Genomic DNA, 18,651 nt, shown 5'->3' with positions numbered 1-18,651 from the left:
TGTGTTCAATTCATGTTGTTAAAATGTCCATAACTTCCTCCTCCCAGAACTTTCAGGAAGACTTCAAGTGATATCATATATTGTTGTTGTTTTATGTCTAAATAAAGTAAAAAGATTAACGTTAGTTGATGCAGGAAATAAAGGAAGATAAATTTAATTGGTGCACACTTCTTAAATAAACTTTCTAATTGGGGCTTGGGGGACAACAAGAAGTATTTTCAAATCAGAAAGTTCAAGTTTGAGTGAAGTCACAAGTCACTGATGTTGAAGTCCAAGTTGCAGTTCCAGTCTAAAGTCATCAAATTTGTGACTTGAGTCCAAGTCATGTGACTCAAATCCACACCTGCTGACAAAAATATTACCCTTAATTAATTACAAATTACCTCAGTAGGCCTAAATAAATACCAGTAGTTAGGTACTGTAAATTAAAATGGTGTGTAAAAGAAATACCAAGTCAACTTAATTTTTTCAACTTGTCTATTCATCTTTGACGAGTCACTGTTATTTTTCAGCTCATGTGTTAATCCATTTTCTTTTATCTTGGCACACATTTAACCATTTGTCTATTTTCCCCAGCAATGTGCAACGTATGGACTATTAACATTATCATATTAACTTCATATTTCCATTTACTAACAGTTTAATTAACAGTTTTATTTTTTTAATCATATAAAACATTTTACAGTCTTGTCAGTTTTTCACTGATGACTCTGTGTGTGTGTATTTTCGTCTTTCCGCCCCTTAATTTTAGGTTTTAATTAATGACTTTATTAATACAATTACTCAATTAATGCTTCATATATTAGTTATAAGCCCTTGATAAGTTACTAACAAATTGTTTTACCACTATCTGTTCAGTCCTTAGCTGTAAATGTTAATAAATTGTTAATAAATAGTTTTTGGAGTAGGAGTAGCCTAGTGGTAGATTTCTGGAGCAGGATGAAAATTTGATTTTTCAAAACTAGCAACCCAACAGCTGTTCTTGTTAATGGCTCTTCAGTGATAAGTGGTACCAACATTTTGTGTGATTGCTCCACTCTTAAAATACACATTTATTCATGTGCTGCGATGTGTTCAGGAGTTTATGCAAAGAATTTAAAAAAAAACACACATTTTTGGTACAAAGCATACAAACAATATTGTATTTTATTCACAATTTTCCTGATATTTACACACATTTTGACATGAATTTATGGATGGTGCATAAGTAAAGAAAAAAAAGTCAGAAAATGTACAGCATTAATTTCACCCATCCATTTAACAGTCCAAATCAATAAAATATAAGCGATATCTGTTATGGAAAAATGAAGTTTTTTAAAGGCTACGCTGAGTAGTTAATGAATAACTTGTTGCCTAAATTACTGCAAAAAGCAAGCCATACAAAGAAACACAGTTATTATTTGCTTGTTAATGAATCAGATGACCATCGTATCATTTGGTGGGCTACATTTCATAAACATATTCACAGTTTTACAATATGAGGATCCATGTATCCCCACTGATGACGCATGGTGTGGCCCAATCTCGGAGCTATGTGTAGACTGCAGATGGCAGCAGGCAGGCGGCAGCAAACATCAAGGCAAGAAGCAAAGTCCCTGGCATCAGCAGCAGACCCACACGCCCTAAATGAGAAGGTGCACAAAGGTTATTATAGCAAACAATGGCACTTAATTAAAAGAGGATTGTGGCTCAGTTTATAGGCTACTGCGTAACTTTAAAGTTTATAGGCATATACACGCCCAAAAAAAGAAAAATGCTGCCTTTATGTGGCAGATATGCAAATAATTCTTTCCATGTTACCATCTCTATAAACTGCAGTTCAGCTCGGCCATACTGTAAATTTTTTTAATCTGAAACTATTACAGTCTGGAAGAGAGATAACCCACAACACAATCTCTTCTACAAAATCAATATTTATTTAACAAGACATTGTTTCTTTCAGAGAGCTGGTAATATTCATAAATACAAGTCAAACACAGAAGTACTTACAACCCTTTGAAACCTGGGCAAATTGGCTTGATTTCTTTTAAGAACGAGGGAAGAAGGGCGTAAGCAACTTAAATAGAAATGACCCAAAATTAGCAATTAAAAAAAAAGAACTGGTAAAAAGTTACAAGAAAATTACCTGAAAATTAGCAAGGAAGGAAAATTAAAAACAAACAAACAAAAAAAAAAAACAAGGAAATTACCTTAAAAAGGGCTAAAAAATTTGAAATACACACACATATATATATTTTCCATAGCATAAGTTTGAATATATTATTATAATATTTGTTTTTGTTTTTTTACATTCATTCCATTATTTTCTGTCACTTATCCTGGTTTTCTGGACATTTTTACTTTTTTTTTTAATTTACCAAGATTTTCTGTCTCTCTCTCTCTATTTTTAATAATTGATATTCAGTTCATTTTCTCATCAGCTTTTACCAGTTTCTTGGTAATTGTCATTTTCCCCCATGTTTTTAAGAACAAATAAAACCAATTTGCTCAGATTTCAAAGGGTTAATTACTTGTGAAAGGCGTCTGAATGCAGCTCAAGAAAACTGATGTTGATTCAGGTTTCCAAGTGTTAAATATTGTTCTCCCTTAAATACATGAACATTAACACTCCCATTATGCACCATAAGTCCAGTTGAAGCTATGATAAGAGTCGAGCATGTACTTACCGCATATGCTCGACTCTTTGAAAATGCCCATCTTGTCGCTGTTTTTGACGGATGCCAGAAGTGCTGCGTCGACTTCCCCTGTAAGATACACAATGGGAGTGTTTAATTACACACAAACTGTCCACACTGCAATTACTGCTTTGTTATACTTGACAATTACTGTAGCTGAAACTAAAGGCAGTCATCGACTTGCTTTCCCATCGTTAAGTCAGATGATTAACTGAAATGCTGCAGTGTATTTTAAATGTTTAAGAAATAATAATAACCTCTGTTACATTGCAAGTTTTCCTTTCAGTCGGTGGCTGAGTAGCTGTGATTGCTTTGCATGTACTTTTGCTTCCGACAAACATAAAAGTGTTTTAATTCTCTCAAGCATAATATTGATTATCACACATGCTCAGCTTTACGCTGTGTAAAAACTCCCGTGTGTGCATCTACCTGGAATGACCACAATAGTAAACTCTCTGCCTTGTGAGAGACTTGCAAGAGCATAAATGCCTGTCCTGTGCTATACTGTGTGAAACCTCTGTACGGGTCCGTCTCTGTTACCCCCCTGGGACAGAGGAAGGGACAGTAAATGAGACACACAGACACTCAACTCCAGCGTCAGGTTACTGGGCAATTTTTCAGGTTTTCTAAAGATTCTTCAATGCCCATAATTGTTCATTGTCCTGATGAACACAGCGCTTGGCACACAGCTTGCCAAGATAGGACCTGGAAGCCTGAAGTGTTTATAAGCTTACATGCTGTACATACAGTCCCATTGCTTGAGGTTATATCTGACAAACAAAAACCTCTCTATAAAACCATGACAGGTTTTATATTCATTGTCTACTGGAGCTGCAGCATTCTGCATTAATAACTTTGACACAGTGCCATTTTAAATAGCTATTAATCATGATCATATGAACTTCCCTGATGTGGTGAGTCAGCAGGCCACGTTATGTAACCAAAGTGAATGTGACCCACTTAAAAGTAATTGTGGCAAGAGTGGAGCTGTCTCTTGAGAATATGAATTGGTTAGATTTTGATCATTTTGATATGATCACTAGTATAAAAAGAGGAAGAGGAAGCACTCAGTTACTCAGAACAGATGTTACTTGTGTTTCTGTTGTTGTGTTGAAAGCTAATACAGTTACCCTTTTAATGCAAAAAATAGACACACTGTTGTGATCATAGGGGAACAGCCTTTTTTTAGAGGGTTTATGCCTTACCAGACACCATGTAGTCGACTTGCTGGCACTTTCCACCAGCTGCAGAGCTGGGAGAGCCTTGCAGGACGGTGACTATTATTGGCGTCACATTCAGGACATCTGCAACCCTTCTGCGGAAGTCATACCTTGGCAAAAAGAAATTAAACATCAACTTTGTGATCACATAACATAAGACCTAACTGGAGATACTTGGACATACATTGTATTCAACGAAATGCATTGTATTCAGTGTGTTTCCTCGAATCAAACCCAGGCATGATCAAACTACAGTGTTCAATGAACTTCAGGGGTTGTAATGATTTCTCAGGAACACTTTATATTAATAAGGGTACAAAACACATGCTTCCTGGTATTCCTGTTGGTCACAATCAAGAAACGATAGTCACTTTGAGTTTATGTGAAGAAGTAATACATGTGGATCATTCATTCAGCTCACCCCAAAATCAAAAAGACATGGTTTTCCTTTTACCCGTAGTGCTATTCATCGATCTAGATTGTTCTGGTGTGAGTTGCCAAGTGTTGGATATCATCCGTAGAGATGTCTGACTTCTCTCGTATATAATGGAACTAGATGGCACTCGGCTTGTGGTGCTCAAAGAGCCACAAAAGTACATTTGAAAAACTCAACAGCAATATCTCTTTCCAGAAATCAAGAACTGGTTACTCAAGATAATCACAGAGCTTGTGGTGAGCAGTTTCATGTAACTAGCTCAATCCATTGATATTGCTATTTTCGAGAGAAGTCAGACATCTCTACAGCCGATATCTCCAACACTCTGCAAGTCACACCAAAACAATCTAGATCAGGGATCGGCAACCTTTTTGATATAAAGTGCCATTTTTAAATTATCTTGTTAATCAGTGTGCCACATCAATATAATGCCAGTCCCTCCCTCCTTAAATGCTCCATTAAAATGTTGGCTATGTCTTCACCTTTTGTTGTTTAAGGAACTGGTTTTGAGCAGCAGATCTCCTCCCTTACAGTCAAATCAATCTTGCTATGACAGTCAAACGTGGTGTGTCATTCACATCCACGCTCTCATCAAGAGCAAAATGCTAGAGTTGTGTGCACGCCTGTCCCTTTGTATCATTCTGTAGAGGTTTTTGCGGGTCCCCAGACACAGCAATTAAGAACAATTAAGTTTACCTGTGCCTTGCATTCTGCTGCTCCGTCCGCCCAGTGTACACATACAATGAATAACCAAACGGTAGACTTTATATATTCTAACAGTGCTCCTAATGAATGGTCCAGCTCAAAAATATAAAATCAACACATGGCGGCAGATGATGTTATCATGAGGGCCGCCACAGATAAATGAATGTGTGAGAAACCCTGCACTTAAACATTAAAAGAAAAAACTCTCTTGCATACTTATTGCTAGTGTGCCATTAGTTAAGCATGCCTCAGGTTGCCAACCCCCACTCTGGAATGATAAATAACACTACGGGTAAGAGGAAAAATATGTTTAAGATTTTAGGGTGAAATGTCCCTTTAAATCATGCCAAATTGGCTGATATCCAGGTACATAGAAAAGGGCATTTCAGACCCACGCATATAATCAGCCTCTCTGTTTTTATGGAATTTGTTAGTCAGATGCTTGATGTTGTGTGAATGACCCTCAACAGGAAGTTTGTCTTGGATCATAGATCTTGATGCTGTTTTTGAATATCAAAATGTGCCATCTCACAGCGAGATGGTATGGTTACGTTCCCCTCAACACTAGCTGAGCTCACTATCACAGGATGCTTCCTTATTTTGAATCGTTTCACTATCCATGAACCATCTCAGGTAACATTACAGATAAAAAGTTGTTTTGTTTCCTCAGTAATTTCAGTGTTCTATGAAGATGAACTAGTCTTGATTGTTAAGTCTAAAAACAATGGTTGGCATTCGATCTTTCTCTCTGATTTGCGTGCTGTATTTTTTTTAACACTTACACAGATGTTTTCATGTTCTTTTATAAGCATATTTGGAATTTCCCCAGTAAAGTTACATTATTACATTTCCCTACTAGCTCATTCATATGTGACATTTGCACACAGTGTCACATGTAACTGTATATCTACCTCCTACAGTGACACTGACATTTTGATTTTACAATTACACTACAAAGCATGGATTTATGTATGCTGTCCGTGTTAAAGATTAAAGGAATTTAATAACAAACAATGCATTTTCTTATCTTATATGTTGGTCAAAAGTGAGCTAGGAAACTATTGAAACATATCTGAAGGCTACTGTTTCTATTTAAAGACAAACAAACTAAAGTCAAATTAGGTCACATTACAGGAACAACACTTCTGTGGTATTTGTCTCCAGTTACCAAATCTTTGAGGTTCCGTTATGAGCTCATATTGAACTATTGTTTGCCAAGAGATTAAAGATAAAATTTTGATGAAAGGGTATGAACCATGAATTTTACAAAGACACTCACTCGCTGAAGTTTGTCACTTTGGGAAAGATCTGCTCTGCTGAAGGGGATTCGGGGAGGATGTTGGCACATGCGATGATGCTGTTGTTATTCTTCAGCAGTACAGATCTGTGAACCACTGTAAACACAGACAAACTTAAACTACATCCTTTCCCCATTACATTAAAAAGGTGACAACAAGGGTAAAAAAAAGTGCTGAATACACTGGAAAAAAATCACCATGTCAGTGTGGTACCTGAGCGCTGTCCAGAGAGCTGGATTATGCTGTCAGTGATGACCATTCCCTCAGTCAGGCTGACTGCGCCATGTCTTGCAGACACCTCTCCCACCACACAGCTCAGAGGGTTTAATTGTGAACAGCTGGAGCTCTGAGAATAGAAGGAAGGAAGAGCAGTACAGGTTAACCACATACAGTAATGGTCATGTTTTTATTGGTAGAAAAAGAAAATTCTAAGTATTAGACTTCCTTATCTGCACCGCATATTGTGCCATACAGTGTTAAAGCTCTTACAACCAACCGAGTGCTCTACTGGGGCAAATACAAATGTCCTTGTAACACCTCCAGGATTTAATCAGAAGCAAAAGTCTTTGCCCTGGAAATGTTTAAATCTCTTACTTTCTAAGACCTTTTTCTAAGCTACTTCTAAGCTTCTAAATGCAATTAAAGAAAATTTGTTGTAATTTTTGCAAATTACCATAGGTCATATACTGTAATTGAGAGTAAAAATATCTTGATTATCATTTCATACAAGTACAAACGAACCAATCTGACAAAACTGGGAGGGAATATATTATCTTGTTAGTATTTTTCAGAGATTAAATAAAGTTCTGTGATTTATCAGGTAAAAGTAACTTGATAAAAGACAGAAATGTCCTTCTATGTCTGTTGTATTCACTAAGTTTGCCATCTTGGCTTATTCACACACAGTACACTATGTAATGGTACATGATCATACCATGGAGAATTTACAGAGGTATCACTGTATAACATGCACTGCTTGCTAACAAATATTTACATAAGGGACATCTATTAAGCAGTTTACCCAGATATTAAGCTGATGTTGGGGTTATTTAATTATCAAAACTGAACTGAATTTAATGACTTTGATGATGAATTTTTCTTATGTTGTCTTCTTCAAGTCAGTATCCAGTTTTGATGCTGTCTTGGAAGAGGCTTTAAGGAGCTGATATCAAGTTTTTAGGGGTTAACCTTGTATGTATGAATTTTCATTAAGATAATCTGACCAAATATCTACACAAAATAACCAGTTAAGTAGTCAACACAATCAGCAGGAAAAGAAGCGCAGAAGTTAAAGTAGGGACAGTCTGGTCTCACCATTGATGTCATGTTGAAGGGATTGAATGTGCCTTGCCCATTGCTGCACTGGCGGGTGCTGATGTTGGTGCTGCGGCTGGTGGTGATGAACAGGGATGCCTCAGATGTCTGTAGGAAGGGGGGTAAAAACAATGTGAGGTGTGCATGGATTTATCTTTAATCCTTTATGTCTGTGTGGTTTCAATTTGTCTCGTCAATACAGAGAGAAACACACACAAACCAACAATGAACACATGATTCAGACAAATATATGATCTTGAAAACATCAACAGGCAAGCAAAACTTATTCTTGGTGAGTGCCCCATTTCTCTGGATTCAAAATCTACAAAATGAAACTCAGTACCACTCTTTTGTTGCTCTCATAAAACCAACTCTGGCACTCTCAACGTGGATCTCAGTGTGTGTGTGTGTGTGTGTGTGTGTGTGTGTGTGTGTTGTAAGTGTTTTCTCCTGCTCAGACACTAGACACTTCTACGGCTTCTACGTGGCAGAAGTTGTTGGCGCTAAATGAATTCCACCGCAGTGTTTCTACCTGGCACTGGATGTGAGTGCTTCCTTACTTCCTCATCACTCTTTATGTTATTGTCCAATTCACTGTTCTTCCTGTAGCCTCTTGCACGTTCAGCTGCTCAGGTGTCACACGAATCAAGTAACTCCTCCTTGAAGATTCCCTTTTCAGGTTATTCTTAGTATGTCTAAATGGTTTGCACCGTGGATGCTAAATACTTAATAAGTTAGATCTGATTTGACCTCGAAAAGCTAAAAGAAAGCTATTTTTCTCCCCTTAAAATTTGGTGGTTAACTCTTGCATCATGTTAGTTTACATGTCAACCAATCGTTGAACCCACTGGCTATCGTAGCAAAGGCATGTCTCCCCTTACTCTGCCTCTGATCTGCCTAACCTGACATTCTTACACCAACAAACCAATCCCACTCCTCACACCTACACCTAACCAATACAACCAACGAAAGCAACTAGTACTAGCCATTCGGTGAGGAAGGTGGGTCATGACTTTACCATTCTGTTGCCACCCTTGGGTAAAAAACTGACATCTGGGGTAGCAAGTGGATATCTGGGCCAAAACTTTTTCTTTTGTGCAAAGCTAATAAAAAGCCGAACTGTCAACAGTCGGTAACCGATGGGTTCCAAGTTTGCAATTTGGCCAATGTGTTCCACCTCTTTTGCTCTCCATAGAGATTTTGTTCACCTGCAGGCAACCAAAGCCCACTCAAACGTGATAAGTCAATACTACTAATAAATGGAAACCAGAATGATTCCAGTACTAAATGTTGTACCATTGCTAACATATTCTGCCAACATGCAGATAGAGATTAACAATGAATGAATGAATTTTTGCACATTTCATATACTTTGTGCGCCATGTACAGGTGATAACGTACTGGTCTACTACACAGGAAATACACACCTAGTGCCCTAGTGCCCTAGTGCCCTAGTGCTCTAAACCTGTCCCCACCCCACCCCCAATGTCTGAGTGAAGATGTCGCCCTTTTTAATGACTCTGTACTTACATTTTCTGCTTTAAGGAACACCTCCATTGTGGCATCACTGCTACTCCCATCAGGAAACATCTGTTGCCTCTGTCAACATGTCCAATATTAGTAGACAGTTAGAGTGACAGAAGTGAACGTGTACTCTCATACTCTCATAGTTAATAGTTCAGCCAAACCTGAGTGCTTGTTTTGCTGAAATCCACAGGCACTTACAATGGACACCAGTGGGGATTTTGCATTGTAACCTGTTAAGCCATTCTTACACTCACTCTGTGACTCACAGTTAAATGTGCCTGAGCAAATGTTGCAGATTAAGGTTAGTAACATTGTTTTTTCCACAGACTATCCTGATAATATAGCCTCTCAGGGGATACAGTATTGCAAGCTCTCATCCATAGATGTATTGCTGAGCTCAGTATGGGGCGTCTGGAGGGCGGCTGACAGAGACAGCTGTTCCCTTGTGGAGCTTCCTAGTTCAGGGGGCTTGTATATTTCACTAGCCAGCAGACAAATGCTAAGCTAAGCTAGTGATCTCGCCCCTGCTTCCCATGGTTCCTTGTTGCAACCCACCACAGGCATAATGAATTCACTGTCTGTCCAGCACAGCAGAAAAACTCTGTCATGTTTTTGTGGCAGCTTGGCTCCTAATAAGTTAGCAAGAGAAAATCTTGTATGTGTTCTGTAGCTGTCAGACAAAACCACTGAAATATGGTTCTTATGGTTTGTTGCAACCATGTAGAAATCTCATTTATTTTCTGCTGATGGTGTGGGCAGGGTGGTTTTTATTAGAATCAATTACACAATCTTCTAAAGAATAATTTTCGACGTTAGGAGCTGAGGAAACACTTTCGAAATCAATTTCACAATATGAAAACATTGTGGTCAAGTTACAAAGGCTGACTCTCTTATCTTAATAATGGATATTATCTTTGCAATACTGATACATTATCACTGCAAAAGACAATGTATGTCCCTCTCTAAATAAATGCATCCTATTTCAGTTTAGCTCATGCACAAATACACACACACACATTAATGGAAGTTGTACCACCTGTTCATGAAGCAAACAGCCATGTATGCAGACAGAAGTCAGCTTCTTTATTTCATACTTATATATTTATGTTGAAAATGACAGAGGTGTGGACTCGAGTCAAACGACATGGACTCACATCACAAATCTGATGACTTTTGACTCAGCTTGACAAAATCAAGAAATACTTGGAACTCGACTTTTGCTCTAACACCAGTGACTCGTGACTTGAATCACTTGGATTTGAGCCTTGTGACTTGTGGATACTTGATACCTTCCCTTAAGCCAATTTATGATTCAGTTCAGTCGCACCTCTTTTAACAAAATTGTTTGAACAAATACAAATTTTAAAAAGCATCTGTGATTTTTGTAAATGCAATATATCATTATTCTGTTATTAAAATGGCATTACTTTTGGTGAGGAGTGCATTATGACTTGTTTAGGACTCAAAACTCAAAGTTTAGGACTTGGAAGCGGTCAGTCTTGACTTTGGACTCAAATGTGTACTTGAGTGCAAAGACCTGAGACTTTACTTGCGAAACAACTACTTGGTCCCACCTCTGGAAATTGATGACCTTATTTTTCTCATGTCTATGAAATATGTTTTGGCATTTTGCGTTATGGCTTAATATAGCAACTCGAACTTGGGCAACAAAAAATTGGGCAGCTGACTTAGGATTACTTTAATTACTGGTGTGAGTCACCCGCAGATAAATGTGATCTTAAAAGGTGTTGTGGGAGATCAGCCACTGCCCTCCTTAAAGGGGAACTCCACCAATTTTACTGCATATGTGAGAAAGTTTTACAAAGCTGTGACTTGAGTCAGCGTAGGTTGGGGCTGAAGACTGAATGTTTGAAAATGATGTGGAGTTGGAGAGAATTTGGCTTACAAGACTTGCGTTGCCCTCTCCTCATCTCTGCTTACAGTAAACAAGGGTCTCTGGCTGTGTTAGCCACTCGTAGCTTAGTCTGAGTGGGCGGAAGTTCGCTGCAGAGATCAGCCTCTCATTGGGCGGAACAAGCCACCCGCTGAAGTCCCGCCCTACGGTTGTGTAGCAGTTTTCAACCGTTTTCAACACGTCCTTTACTAACTTTTGTGGTGTTTGATCTTGCGGGGATGTAGCCATTTTTCTGCCATGGTTCGCATCCTGTAGGTGATATTTTTGTGGGCGTGTTACACCAAAACCTGTTTTCCCCCCGGCACTGTTGCTGTGGCACCGCCCAGAACGATTGTGATTGGTTGAAAGAAGTACAAGCAGCCGGGGCGTTTTTTTCCTCCAATCTCAAAGTGAGAGTCGGCCCAGCCAGACCTTTCTTTTCTTGAGAAAGGTCTGGTGAGAAAGACTACTCGTAGCTTAACACACCTGAATCTCTGACTGGGCTGGCAGCAGTTGAGTTGCATTGTGGGTTATGTAGGTGCCAGCTTTTAGCAAGGGAAATAAATGTAATACTGAACATTGCATCACAGGAACTTAAAAAAAATGAACTGAACATGGCGTTTGTTCTACATTATGGACAGTAAAGCAAAAATACTGATGTAGAATATATTGTACTTTCAACTGCATATTAAAAATTGGCACTGAGTGGAAAAGACTTCTTACCAGTGTAACTGTCCCATTCACTGTACCGCTGAAAACAGCCTTGGCAACAGTCCATCGTCCATCTGTATTTCTTTCAGCTGAGACATTAGAACACCGCAATCTGTACAGAAAACACACACATGCATGTACGTACATGCACAGAAAGACACAAAAACACACGATGAACAAAACATATCCAAATCCCGCAGGGTTAACCATGAGAATGTTCTCCTTTGCAATGTTTTGTTGAGTCACTCCCAGTGAATGAGGAGGATTATCTGTGTGTTATAATCCAAACATGAGGAGGATGACTCGATGTGTATGACATCCTACACCTGTAATTGCCCTCAGTAGACTGCCCAAGTCTTTCACTGTGCCAGAGGGCCACTCGGGGTGGGGAAGCTTTGATCTGTTAGTCTGTCAAGCTGCAAAGGCATCAGTGACCACTCAAACTGATAGAATTGATGCCTTTTTCTGTATGCTGTATGTGCACATTAACAAAGTCAGTGGCTACAGTGTCATAGTTACAGTGCTCACCACTTCTTATCTGTGGTCATCTTATATATATACAGTACAGGCCAAAAGTTTGGACACACCTTCTCATTCAATGCGTTTTCTTTATTTTCATGACTATTTACATTGTAGATTCTCACTGAAGGCATCAAAACTATGAATGAACACGTGGAGTTATGTACTTAACAAAAAAAGGTGAAATAACTGAAAACATGTTTTATATTCTAGTTTCTTCAAAATAGCCACCCTTTGCTCTGATTACTGCTTTGCACACTCTTGGCATTCTCTCCATGAGCTTCAAGAGGTAGTCACCTGAAATGGTTTCCACTTCACAGGTGTGCCTTATCAGGGTTAATTAGTGGAATTTCTTGCTTTATCAATGGGGTTGGGACCATCAGTTGTGTTGTGCAGAAGTCAGGTTAATACACAGCCGACAGCCCTATTGGACAACTGTTAAAATTCATATTATGGCAAGAACCAATCAGCTAACTAAAGAAAAACGAGTGGCCATCATTACTTTAAGAAATGAAGGTCAGTCAGTCCGGAAAATTGCAAAAACTTTAAATGTGTCCCCAAGTGGAGTCGCAAAAACCATTAAGCGCTACAACGAAACTGGCACACATGAGGACCGACCCAGGAAAGGAAGACCAAGAGTCACCTCTGCTTCTGAGGATAAGTTCATCCGAGTCACCAGCCTCAGAAATCGCAAGTTAACAGCAGCTCAGATCAGAGACCAGATGAATGCCACACAGAGTTCTAGCAGCAGACCCATCTCTAGAACAACTGTTAAGAGGAGACTGCGCCAATCAGGCCTTCATGGTCAAATAGCTGCTAGGAAACCACTGCTAAGGAGAGGCAACAAGCAGAAGAGATTTGTTTGGGCCAAGAAACACAAGGAATGGACATTAGACCAGTGGAAATCCGTGCTTTGGTCTGATGAGTCCAAATTTGAGATCTTTGGTTCCAACCGCCGTGTCTTTGTGAGACGCAGAAAAGGTGAACGGATGGATTCCACATGCCTGGTTCCCACTGTGAAGCATGGAGGAGGAGGTGTGATGGTGTGGGGGTGTTTTGCTGGTGACACTGTTGGGGATTTATTCAAAATTGAAGGCACATTGAACCAGCATGGCTACCACAGCATCCTGCAGCGACATGCCATCTCATCCGGTTTGCGTTTAGTTGGACGATCATTTATTTTTCAACAGGACAATGACCCCAAACACACCTCCAGGCTGTGTAAGGGCTATTTGACCAAGAAGGAGAGTGATGGAGTGCTGCGGCAGATGACCTGGCCTCCACAGTCACCGGACCTGAACCCAATCGAGATGGTTTTGGGTGAGCTGGACCGCAGAGTGAAGGCAAAGGGGCCAACAAGTGCTAAACACCTCTGGGAACTCCTTCAAGACTGTTGGAAAACCATTTCAGGTGACTACCTCTTGAAGCTCATGGAGAGAATGCCAAGAGTGTGCAAAGCAGTAATCAGAGCAAAGGGTGGCTATTTTGAAGAAACTAGAATATAAAACATGTTTTCAGTTATTTCACCTTTTTTTGTTAAGTACATAACTCCACATGTGTTCATTCATAGTTTTGATGGCTTCAGTGAGAATCTACAATGTAAATAGTCATGAAAATAAAGAAAACGCATTGAATGAGAAGGTGTGTCCAAACTTTTGGCCTGTACTGTATGTAAAATGTTTATCACATCTCCTTCTCTCTTTCAGTTCCACTCTCTGTTGGTGTCTTTCTTTCTAATAAGCACAAAGGTGTAAATGCACACAGGTTCTCACCTTGATCCGTTAGTTGCGTGAATCACCACCGACCTTCCCACGACACTGTAGGGTCCAGTTAATGGCATATCAGGGTCCGTGTGTACAGCCTGATACTCCTTGAGGCCAACCAGCCCGCCAAACTTCCCGCTGAGGTCCCCAACCTCATATTGGTCCACTGTTCCTGTTCCAGCTGCAGGGCTGTTCGATATATTCCAGCCTAGCGGGTTGTAGTGGCCCAGGATGTTTGCGCTGGAGCAGGGGTCTGTGGTGCCAGGTTTTACAGGCAGTACGTGAATATGGTAACCCCCAGCTGAGGAGTTTAGGTTAATTAGGGATACGTTTATAGTCGTGGGTCCGAGCGGGACAGCCTGGGTGAACTGGATCTGGCCGCCAGGTAGCTGGGAGCCAAACCAGCTACCTAACCTAGCTTTTGGGACTCGCACCATTGTGACGTTGGCACAAGCAATCCTCGGCCCTCCTCTGTCTGCTTCATGGATGACCACTGAACGACCAATAATGCCTGACCTGGGCAACCAGGAAGTGACATCAGTGAAGAACTTTTTTGCTTCCACTCCGCCCACATTGGGGCCAAGGTTGATAGTGCTGTGTTTTCTGGAGAGGTCTCCCACCTCACAGGACAAGGGCCTGGACGGGCCACAGTCGCGAGCATAGCTGCTGTCTGTTGTGTTAATTTTAAATGGGTTCCAGTGTCCTCCCACCGTGCTGCAGTGATTTTCATCATCATCCCTCTCGGAGCTGATGGGGTAGATGTGAACATGCCAGTTGTGGTTATTGGTTGGTGTCATTGAGGGATTTCCATATGACAGATCTGTGAAGACAGTTACGTCAGACAGAGGGTTGTTTGTCATTTGGGTAAACCAGATCTCACCAACCACAGGGCCCTGAAATCTGGCTCTGCCTACAATCACTTCACCAGGATAGCCGATGCTGGCACAAACATACCTGGCACCATCTGGTTGGTGGATCACAACTGAGCGACCTATGATACTGTTTGTTCCAAACAGTGGGAGGTTGTAGTCCTTGAACATCATGTCCACCTCGTTTTTACCTGCAAGGGACATATGCTTGGCGCTGAGATCACCAATCTCGTACATGTCATGTGTTGAACCAGGCACTCTTGGGTATGTTGGGTCGTTTGTGTTGACACTGAATGGGTTCCAGTGGCCACCTACATTATCATTTGAACACCGGCTATATGAAGGCGACCTAACTGAGGGGAGAGGAAAATGATGGACATGATAAGGGCCGACTTTGCTCTGTAGGTTAGTCAGGTTCACTTTCAACTTTGTCGCATCGAAAGGGGAAGCCTGATGGAAGCTGAAGTATCCCTTGATTCCTCTCATATTCACCATGGCCATCACCTGTTTCTCAGGTACACGATAAATCTGAGCACACTTGTAACTTGACCCTGTCTTAAGGATAAGAAATCGATGCTTGGTGTTGAAGCTGCTCGGGTCCAGGCGGGATTTCTCAGGCTGTAAAGGGGTTCCGACTTTCACAACACCCAGATTGGTCAAAGTTGAGGCATTTAAGCTTCCAAGAAGAACATCACAGCTTGCAGCAGTGCTCGGAGATCCATAGAGAGTGACATTGGTTTGTGAGGCACTGACCTGACCGATTGTAACTAGGTCTGTGAGCAACCTGGGGCTGGAGTTTCCTGTGTTAAGGCGAATGTAAACATTACCGGTGATGGGTCCAGTGAACCTGGCCTGATACGTTTTGACCATCTGACCTCGACTTACAACCGTGCATACTTTGGTGCCATTACATGTGTGCAAAGTCAGTGAGAAGTCATCCAGGTCTGACTTTTGTTCGAAGAGGCTTGACACATTGACGGCGGAATTTGAGGATGGATCAGCTGTGAAGGTGTAAACGCTGGAGCCGATATGTGCTTCAGAACAGGGCTGAGCATAGTGGCCATACTTGACGGGGAACACACTGAGGGTGAAGTTGACTGCACTACAGGATCCAGCACCAGTCACATTGACAGTGGCCATGTGGGAGGTGGAGTTAAAGTGCACCTGCCCTGTGACTCCCCCCATGTTCAGAGGCGCCATAAACTGAACACAGGAAATGGAATCTGAAAAGGGCGACAAGGAGGAGGTGAAGGTAGTGTTCTAGGTTCCTGTGAATATACAACTCTCCTCAACAAACAGTACGTTAACATTATTCAATAATACTCTCACAAGCATTTGCGTATCACTTTACAAACATCTTGCCTCTAGCTAATGCACTATATCACTGATTAATGTTGATTCTGTCAGAGATATACATACCTATCTTTCACTAACAGGTGGCTTTTAAACTACTGCCAAACCTGACAGTGTTGCGATGTAACACACACTATAGGTTTGAACTTTCAGCCTAATTCAAAACAATATAAAAATCTGAGAAGGTATGAAATGAGCATAAAACTTAAATTACAAGAGACAGAAACTGGTTTAAAGGTTGAACAACATTTCGAAGTGAAAAATTGAACTGATAATGTAGGGATTCAAAAGTAGTTGAAATGTTTCATAGATGGGCAGACTTCCCAGAGTTTGAACTTTACATCCATTCATTAAAAAGGACAAAACACTTCAAAATATTTTTAAAAGTATGTTAGATATCAGACTGTGTTGAAACTGGAATTATGTTCCTGTATATGGAAGCTAAAGCTCTAAGTGTTCAAAAGATGAAGTGAAAGAAATATAGCACAGATCCACAGTTACGGAGTGTGAATTGCAGAAGTGAGGGCAATATTTAAACCTGCTTAAACATGCATTATAATGCTTAATCTGCTTGGTGCGAATGGTTCATTAGTGTCTACACCCTAATGGATGACTAAGTACAGAAAATTACATAATCCGAAAATCTGTTCACATTCAAATTCTGCAAATTTTGTAAGGCAAATGCGCACATGATGCAGGTCTACTGAACAGAGCTGACAGGTCAGCACTATTTTAAGACACACTGTTGCAGACTAATTACATATAATCACTGGACGTAGTTACACATTACGCTAACTTTCAAACAACCTATAATTACCAACTTTGATCCTTTTTTAATTTATATATTTATTTATTTTTGTTAAGCATTTCAGCATACAATTAACAATGAGAGAACTGTCTCTGTAAAAGCACTGCCCAAATTAGGTTGTGTGCACCTTTTAGTCTCTATTCTCATTCAAAAGTTATATTAAGCTTTCATGGCATTTGAAGTGAGAATTGTTCATAGAAATGCTACGTTCACTACAGTCTTTGACACTGACTACAGTCCTGGTCTGAAGTTTTTGTTATTGACTCTGTTTTGTTTCTTATTTGAATAGCATTAAAATAGGATCTTGGAGTGCATGGTGGTAATTTTTTAAGTTTAACTTGTTATTGATGTATTCTCCCATCTAGAGCTATTGTGCTACCAATGATTTCCTAAATAGTCAGAAACCCTGGCTTGGAGTCAGCCGCGATGACAACCAGCTAATCTGGTTAGTCTTCATCTCTGGAATATTATACTGTAGTGATACAAAATCATCGAAAACATCTCATTGTTTGCGCAAGATAAACAGATGCTAAGGATTGCTATCATACCATTTATCCCGTGGACTATGAATGATTAAAAGATCCTGAAATACAGATTGCTTAGGATGCTGTGCATTGACAGTTTGCGCGTGTAACATAAACAAATAATGCCTACTTGGAATTCATTGTCCTCAAAGTTAGAGAGCATTAGCATCACATGTTTCTAATTTTATCATTTGGGTTGTTTCAAGCATTTCGACATAGTAATGGGATTCACAAAGGCAGCTGCAACCTACTGAGCCTTCATAAATAGAACTGAGCTGTCTGTGTGACTATTGCACAATTGGTCTCAAAACAAGTTAAACATTATAAAGAAAGCAAAATCAACATGCCACTGAATCACAGAACCTGCAGGGTATTTTTTCCAAACAAAAAAAGGAGCAGCTTATGTGCCAGAGCAAAGACACTAGGCAGCGAAATGACCTCTATTGGCAGAAAACCTGCAGACTCTCTGTCCTCCATTGGCACATGGTTTAAAAACCCTCACATAAACATTAGACTGCTGAATACACAAACCCCTCACAAAAGCCCAGGTGGCACTTTATGCAAAGGTCAATGATTGCAAAAATACTCACCAAGTAAAGTCAGCAGCAGGGCAGCTGTCAGAAGGCACATGGTGGCAGATGTGTGAAAGACAGACAGCAAAGAGAGAAAAAAAAATGTCTATTTAGAATTAAAGGAAAATAATGTTGCAAAAAACTTCACTGAAGTCACGCAAATCCTCTCTGAAGGTGTAGGAAAAAACAGCAGCTCAGTTCTAACAAAAGATCAATGATAGCAAAACCATTGAGGGTGTGTGTGTGTGTGTGTGTGTGTGTGTGTGTGTGTGTGCTCTCCAAGAACATGTCATGTGAGACAGGTTTTCAAAAGTGTGCAGCCTCCGTTCTGCTTCTGCTTTTCAGCTGTAGTCAGGCAGCCTGTGATTGGTCAACATGATGACAATGTCTCATGTATGGAGGTAGGGGCGGGAGGGAGCATACTTGGCAGCCTGGGTGGGTAGAGGTGGCCCGTCTCTGTCGA

The 18,651-nt window shown here is 40.3% G+C and overlaps 1 protein-coding gene across 1 annotated transcript; it reads right to left on the bottom strand.

The window, feature by feature from the left end:
• Positions 1–1,128: 1,128 nt before the first annotated feature.
• On the bottom strand, positions 1,129–18,493 carry cusr (Copper-only SOD repeat protein). Its single transcript, XM_033624796.2, has 10 exons — positions 18,207–18,493; positions 14,072–16,154; positions 11,793–11,892; positions 9,179–9,247; positions 7,649–7,756; positions 6,548–6,680; positions 6,316–6,430; positions 3,881–4,005; positions 2,667–2,744; positions 1,129–1,622 (listed from the first exon to the last, which is right to left on the bottom strand). Exons 1-10 carry the CDS (start codon positions 18,244–18,246, stop codon positions 1,531–1,533), a joined length of 2,943 nt encoding a protein of 980 aa, XP_033480687.2. The 5' UTR covers positions 18,247–18,493; the 3' UTR covers positions 1,129–1,530.
• Positions 18,494–18,651: the final 158 nt, after the last annotated feature.

This window comes from Epinephelus lanceolatus, chromosome 3 (genome assembly GCF_041903045.1).
Source record: "Epinephelus lanceolatus isolate andai-2023 chromosome 3, ASM4190304v1, whole genome shotgun sequence".
Taxonomy (NCBI): domain Eukaryota; kingdom Metazoa; phylum Chordata; class Actinopteri; order Perciformes; family Serranidae; genus Epinephelus; species Epinephelus lanceolatus.
This window is presented reverse-complemented; position numbering and strand designations above follow the sequence as displayed.